Source organism: Galeopterus variegatus, unplaced genomic scaffold (genome assembly GCF_000696425.1).
Source record: "Galeopterus variegatus unplaced genomic scaffold, G_variegatus-3.0.2 Scaffold1774, whole genome shotgun sequence".
Classification (NCBI taxonomy): Eukaryota; Metazoa; Chordata; class Mammalia; order Dermoptera; family Cynocephalidae; genus Galeopterus; species Galeopterus variegatus.
The window spans coordinates 342,593-350,184 of NW_007727885.1; the positions used below are offsets into that span (position 1 = coordinate 342,593).

Consider the following 7,592-nt stretch of genomic DNA (forward strand, 5'->3'; position numbering starts at 1 on the left):
TATAAATTACACACATCCTATGTGCAGACCACTGCCCACCCCAGGACAGAAAACTTAGTGCCCCAGGTAGATAAAGTACCATAAACCTAAATCACATTTAAATATAATATAAATCTAAAAGAATATCATACTAACTTCTTTTTAGGGGAGATCTCATCTTGTTGACAAAGGATCCTGAGGAAGCCAAATAACAAGAATAATTACTATTTGCATTTCTTATTTATCACCTCTATTTATCCTTATGAAAACCCCATTGAGACAGGCTCAATGGTATTACTAGTATTCCCATATTTGTGGTAAGGTGAGGAGACTGAAGCAGGAGGAATAAGACCTAGGAAGACCACTGTAATCTTCCTAAGTCATACTGCCAAGAAGCTAACCAACAAAACTCTCAGTTTCCCAAGGCAAAGGCAGAAGATCACTGGAAATCCAAACCTTAGGAAGGGGGCAGATGATAAGTCAGACAGGCCAAGGGGTAGGAATAGCCTAGAGAATGCTGACTTCTGTCATGGATGACAGTTAAGCAAGCCCTTGAATTTACAAGCATATGGCTGTGGCAGGTGCTAGCCAGAAACATGTAGTTAACATTTCCTGCCCTGATGGAGGGACAAGCTTGGGCAGAAATAAATTTTCAGGTTTCATGGTTTCAAGAAGAATAGAAACTAGCTCTGTGGTTTCAATCAATGCGACACAGATACGCTTTATATAACATACACATATCCCCCAAAAAAGTCAAAAACAAAAACAAAGCAGTATTGCTTTATACAATGGCATAATGAATATGCAGAATAGATTACATAAAAACCTTTTCCACTAAGAAATTATTATTTGGTTGAGACTAGATAAGTATTATAGAAACTACATAAATATACACAAAAAGCTTATTAAAATGTTTTAGTGGAGAAAATACCATCTGCTTTTGACAATGATTTTACTTTTTAGAGACAGGAAACACAAACAATTTGCTAGGAAGAAATATGAAAGTTATAAGTGCCTTGACTTCAAAAAATGTCATACCTGAGTAATAACTTGGATTGTAAGCTGTATTTCCTGTGGAACATGTAAAAGATAGGTCCAAATTTCCTTGCCTGGAAGGTAAAATCTAAACAAAGTATAAGATTTTTCTTAAATTTTATTTTTGATAATAACATGGAATAAAAATTTATAATAGGAAAAGTGTCATTAAACAAGGCTATGGCATATTTCAGAACTTAATATAATTTATTATAAATTAATTAAACTACATACTAATACGAAAGGAAAACAGACAATCTGATAAAATGATTCAGGCTTTCAGGGGAAAAATGGGCAAAATAACTATTATATAACTTAATTCAAAGGAATGTTCACTAGAAGGCAAATGTGCATTTAGTATATCCTGTCTGAAAGCCAGTTGTAACATATATTAAAGAGGCTGACAAAATCAACCTAGTTTTGATTCTCCTGATAACTTTATGCAGACAGTTCTTAATCCCTTAGTACAAATCTGGAAATGTGTGGATATATATATATACATTATCAAAATGATTATGGGGAGTGGATGCTGCATGTATTTAGTGCCTAGGAGCCAGGGATACTAAACATCCTGCTATGCTTAGGACAGATTCACAGCAAAGAACTATCTCATCCAAATCACTAATGGCTTTCCTATCAAGGAAGAATACTCAAATCTTAAGATACTAGTTTAAAAGAACACAGTGTTTTGGTAATTGTAATATTCAGAGGAAAAATGAAGAGTTTTCTAAAAGGAACGTTCTCAAAGAACTCATATATAGCCTGTTTTGTCTTAACTTTAATATATCAAACAGAATTCCAAACACTAAAATTATTGATTCTAAAAAGTTTACATCTATGCTTGTATTTTTGACTGTGGCATTTAAACTACATCAGATGAAAACTTACAATGAGCGAAAATAACTAGTCAATTAAGGAAAGAAAATTATTCCAAACCTGCTGCTCAGAAAGAGAAAGCTGGTCCTCTGGAAAACCTGTTTGTGGCAGGAGGTGGGTTTTGAGTATAGAGTTGTGGTTCACTAAAGTTACTTCTCCAGCATCCATCCTCATCCTATCAGCAGTATCATCTGGGGAAAGAGTCTGGATTAGTTCAAGTCATATAATACTTCAATAACTTTTTTCCTAGGAACCAATCTTTTCACCTATAAAAATGTTCCCAAAGAACAACACTGCAGTCAAATAAAACCTCTCCTTCGTAGTTAACCACTAGCAAGAAATCTTAAAATATCGTTATCAAAAGAGGCCCATGTGCAGAAATTGGTTCATTTGGAACTGATTGAGATCATCTACCAAATAGTTCAAAACTTGTACAAGTATAAAAAAGTTTCTAAAATAATGAAATTTTCCCAAAAGATATTTTTTAAATGTTTTAACTGTAGAAAAAGTTTTGAATATAAAAAATTGGAAGAAAAATTTCACCATTCAGAAACAAACACTATTAACATTGATTTATTTCCTGTTTTAACTCAAAGAGGTGCTTTAAAAATTAATCCACCTGAAAACTTTTTTCTGTAAAAAGCATAATTTATTTACATGGCTCTTAACAGATACCAGCACAATTACTGTACTACTGTGGCAAAATCTTACTTTAGAACCATTTTTGATACCTTTGTTACTATAAAAGAGAAACATGTGAGAGGGAACTCAGTGACTTACAATGATAACAGCAATGAGAGAAAATGGAAACAACCAACCAGAGGAGGGAGAAGGTTGACTAAGAACAAGGAAAACACAGAAAGTAGAGAGAAGGCTAATGTGAATTTAAAAGAAGCATATGGGATGTTATAAGATCTAACTATAGATTTTTCAACTTATTCCTAAATTGGCTATTACTCCTGACCTTATACTGATCCCCTTTTACAGACATAAAGCACTATGAATGAAATAGTGGAAAATGTTCCAATCACAATTAATCCTCAATGCCACTAGCTAAACAAAATATTTACCTTAATAAAATTATTTATCATATAGAAAGCAGTATAACATAGTACTAAAAAACAAAGACTCTGAACCAGAGTGCCTGGGTTTAAGCCCTGGCTCTGCCAGTTATAGTATGTGACCCTATGCAAATTTCTTAACCTGTCTCTCAGTTTACTTGTTGATATAATAGGGAAAATGATACTACCTAGCAGGTACTATTAACTTATAAACACTAAGGTGTTTATAAGAATTAAATGAATTCATATGTTTTAAGTAATTAAAACAGGGCCTGGCACATAGTAAATGTTTGCTAGTGTATATTTGGCTTTTCCAACACAATGATGAAAAAATGCTCCTAAACAACTCTGTAAATAATGTCCTAACCAAGCGGAAATTACGTTTGGTATACAATATTACATAATTAGGATTAAGAACTCTTTTAAAATTATTAAGGGCAAAGATACGAATATTGAAAATGTTACGAAAATCCATTCTTTCCCTCCAGCTTAACTAATCAGAGTAACTAAAAAGACTGAACAACTACTTTATAGTTAGTCTTACCCATGTCAAGTCTTTTCACATCACTGACTTTAGCAAAGATACAAAGTCCTGTAAAAGAAGACACAAAACAGAAACATTATATACAGACATCTATTTCATATAATTATAGAACAAGGAACCTCAGAAGTGACATTTGTTTGTGTTCTTAATGGAGAAAAATCTGGTAAAGAGAGTAGACTTGATGGGAAATGAGGAGAAACTAAAACTGGCCTGAGGAACTTCCAAACATTTCTGCAACCTGTGCTACACTAAACAGCAATTACACATTACCCATGGAATCACAGAAAATTAAAGCAAGAAGCAAGTTGGGAAAGCCAACCCTTAGGAGACTGAGCGATTTGCATAAGGTTATATAAAGTTAGTGACTGCACTAAAATTACAATCTAGAAATTCTTCCCAATCCATTGCTCTTTCTATCACCTCATGCTAAACCATTTTATAAACAAGTGACAGACCTTGTGATGGTACTATTAAGACTCTTCTTCCATACATTTTACTCAATGGCCCAAAATAAAGCTACTGATACAGAACAATCAAGGAGTACTTCACAGTTGTACTCGCCCTCTCCATCATCTATCAAACTGCTACAAACTAAAAAGCTCTTTTGCCCACATAAAAATTACTTTCTTCTCTAATATGTCTATTTTTCTCAGAAAAAGAGGAAGTTAAAGGCCTAACTGCTTGGAACTAGGTTAATAAACACACCCTTGGCACATATGCTTCTCAACAGATTTCCAAGAGGAGACGACTAGGGATGGTAATAGTCACACCTATATATATTTATAATCTTATCAGCATATTTTTAAAAAGACTGAATACTTTGCCAACAACATAGCAATACTAGGACTTCCATGTACTCAGGACACTGGATGATGATAATAGGTATTCTTTGTGGTCACAATAACAAAGTGCACACACAAAGGAAGGCTGCTTGAGTTTTTTTGGCATAGCTATAACCCAAGCAGAGTAATCACCTGATCACCTAGTCTCACCAGAGAGGATCCCCAAAGAGTTTAAGCTTTAGATTTAGGCTTCAAATATATTTCCAAATGCTCAACTTAAAATATTCCTTATGTGGAAATTTTCCAGGTCATTCTTTCCCCTTCTTTCTTCTTTAACAGAGAATTCCCTGGGTTCCAGAGTAAAGGGGAAAAAAATCTTATCAACCAATTAATTAGCAGTGCTTTTTTTTTTTTTTTTCACATTTCACTCTTTCAGCTCACTTCAAAATTGTCACCACTAGCCTTTTTTTTTTGTATTAAAAAGAATGTCAGTTTGAAAGTCTGGTACCCAGTAGAACAATCCTATGTTAATGTCCTTCACATTTTGCTCACACAGATGAAAAGAGGGAAGTAAGCTAGAAATTCAAAGAATTTTAGAGATGATGGCCAAAGAGGTTAAGTGATTTTCCTGAAATCACACAGATGGGGCAAAGGAAAGACAAGAATCCAGGTACCCTGACTTCTGGAGCAAATGCACATTTCAAACACACGACTTCACTTTCTTTAACACATCCTCATTCAAAGATTCATGTACACTGGCAATTTAAAAGTAATCCCTAGCTAAGCCTGCGTAATCTACGTTGATTTATAATTTTAAATGATTAAAGCCCCACACTTACATTTTAATATTAATACATCCAACTTCTTCGATGTGCTTGTGATACTTTCTTTTAACCAGTCTACAATTACATTGGGAGAGGGATATTTTACTCCAAGACTGAACATGAAATTCTGGATCTGAAATCTTTGATGCCACCAAATTTCCCCAAGCACTAGAATTTTTACTTTTAAGAAAATTATTCTAATAACTCATTTCCTACTACACATTGGCCATTTAATTTACTGAAAGAACATAAGCAGTTAGTTATTCAGGTAAAGTCAGGTTAACAAAAGGTAACAGGAAATCAGAAAGAAAAACAAAAAGATGACCAAGTCCTGACTGTAACAGAATGTAACAAGTACGGTAAAACAGTTATAAATTTATATACATGCAAAGAGGATTATAAAAGAGAATATCTAGGGCTATAATGAAATTACTAGAAAATACATACTGTGGAGAGGCACTGTACAATTAACTTTATCCAGGACCAAGTTGTGGTTAGAATAATTTATAACATGAGAAGGGTGTGTAAGTGATCATACGAATCACCCTACCCTGAGTTCTAGAAAACAATTATGTATATGACATAGTACAGTCTGTATTATATCATCAGGTGTTTGTACTTTTTTTTCCTTCTATTTTAACACGTAATCTCTCCCAATTAGACTCCAACACGTTGAACACCTTACTTAACACTCTAATACCTTAAACATTAAGTACTCAACTTCTTTCACACACATACATTTACTGTGCATCAACTAAATGCAGGGAGTACTGGGAATACAAAGATGAATAAGAAATTCCCTGCCACTGAGAAGCTCACTGGCTAGTGGGGAAAGCCAGATCCATAAACAGATACAAGACAGTAAATCTGGTGCAACTGGTAGGAGATGTGGTAAGTTAGATAAAAGGAAGGACTTCCAAAGCAGTAGTCAAGAGTTACATCACCTTAGCTAGTAGTAGCAGAACCTGTTTTTGTATCCATCCACTCCCTCTAGATTTAACTCATCACATGGGAGATATGAAGACCATCTCTGCAGTTGGGATAATTAATTGAAGTCAAGTAAAAATGAATGAGGCTTCCTAAAAGGGACTGGACAGGGGGAAAAAAGGGTGGGGGGAATATCTAAATTGGAAAAAGGTTACGGGATTATGCTTAAAGAGATGCTTAAGGTTCCACTGTAACTAATTTCAAAGTCAGTGTATTGTATATTTTAACAGTAGTCCATAACACAAATTATCTTTATGAATAATGAACATTTAGGAGAAGATGTGATCTACTCCATCCAGAATATCCAATTACAACAAAGACCCTAAGTTAAACGTGTAGCCTATAAAAAGGCTTTTTATAAATTTTACAAGAATCACCAGCATCTCAAATATAGTAAGTGTACCAAACATCAAGTGAAATGACTTTAACAAGGCTGACTTGAAAGTGATAAAGGAGCAAGTTATTGCCAACAAGATAGCGGAAATACTGCAGAGGCACAGATAAACAGAAATCATCAAGCTCAAGACAAGAGAAACTGGGCTATACCCAGAGAGATCACGTCAGGGCACACCAAGAAAGAGACGGATCAAGGGAATTACCAGGAGGCGATGAGCCAGGTAAGCAAACTGTGGCAGTTAAGGGGATTTTCATAACCTGCAGGAGGGTCCAGACGTTTCTTTGATGGCACTAGCGACATCACATCTCAGGGAGAAACCACAGAGTAAAAGAGTTGGAGAAATGTTTACGTGAGACGAAGTAGTCGAGAGGCATCACTCAGGTCTCAAGGAGGGCGGTATGAGAAGCAGGTGTGACAGAAAGCTGAGTTTCCCGGTGAAAATAGCTCTCTCTTGAGAGAAGACCTTGCTCTGGCGGGAAAGCCACAGAATCCCAACCGGCCTTTTCCCCACAAGGAGGGCTGGGCACTGAGATGGGGCCTACTGTAACGGCAGGGAGACGGCCTCTGTGAAGCCCAGGGGAAAGAGGCCTGAAGAAATGGCCTCAGGTAGCCTCCTGACTAACGGCCACCCTCCAGACCACGGCCGCCGGACAGCAGGGGGGAGGCGAGGTGGTCCCAGGGGGCGGGGCAGAGGGAAAAGCGCCGTCCCCACAGCGGTTCCCGCTTCCGCCCAGCGCAGCCCAGGCCAGTGGGCCCGGTCCAACACAGCCTCCTGGCCCAAGCTCCCTCCATCCTCACCCCTCCCCCAGCTTCCCGCCGCCACTCACCGAACCGGAACCGGCTGATATGCGAAGGGGTTTCCGGCCGGGTGCGGAACGCAAAACCCGGGAACAGTCGCGAACCGGAATCGCCTTCACAGCACCGGAAGAGCCGCTCGGTGGCTGCGGAGGAGGGGGGTGGGGCAGGAGGTCAAAGAGCAGAGTTAAGAACTAGTGGAACGCCTGCGCGGTGTGGCGAGGCCTCGGAAGCCAAGGGAACATTTGAGGCTTTAGTCGGAATTTCCCTGTTCCTCTTCCAGTCTGGGCTTTTTCTCTTTCTTATACTAGG

At 37.3% G+C, this 7,592-nt stretch overlaps 1 protein-coding gene across 3 annotated transcripts in view; it reads right to left on the reverse strand.

The window, feature by feature from the left end:
• The window catches only part of SENP1 (SUMO1/sentrin specific peptidase 1), a 49,000-nt gene extending 41,617 nt beyond the window's left edge, over positions 1-7,383 (reverse strand). Inside the window, exons 1-5 of one of the 3 annotated variants that reach the window (XM_008578857.1) lie at positions 6,688-7,242; positions 3,496-3,543; positions 1,951-2,081; positions 1,018-1,102; positions 136-174 (exon numbers count right to left, since the gene is read on the reverse strand). In XM_008578857.1, the coding sequence (XP_008577079.1) occupies positions 136-174; positions 1,018-1,102; positions 1,951-2,081; positions 3,496-3,543; positions 6,688-6,739 (355 nt within the window). In that variant the 5' untranslated portion in view covers positions 6,740-7,242. Of the gene's footprint in view, positions 1-135; positions 175-1,017; positions 1,103-1,950; positions 2,082-3,495; positions 3,544-6,687; positions 7,243-7,312 lie in introns of those variants that run through there. The other 2 variants (XM_008578859.1, XM_008578858.1) reach the window with 2 other exon arrangements.
• Positions 7,384-7,592: the final 209 nt, after the last annotated feature.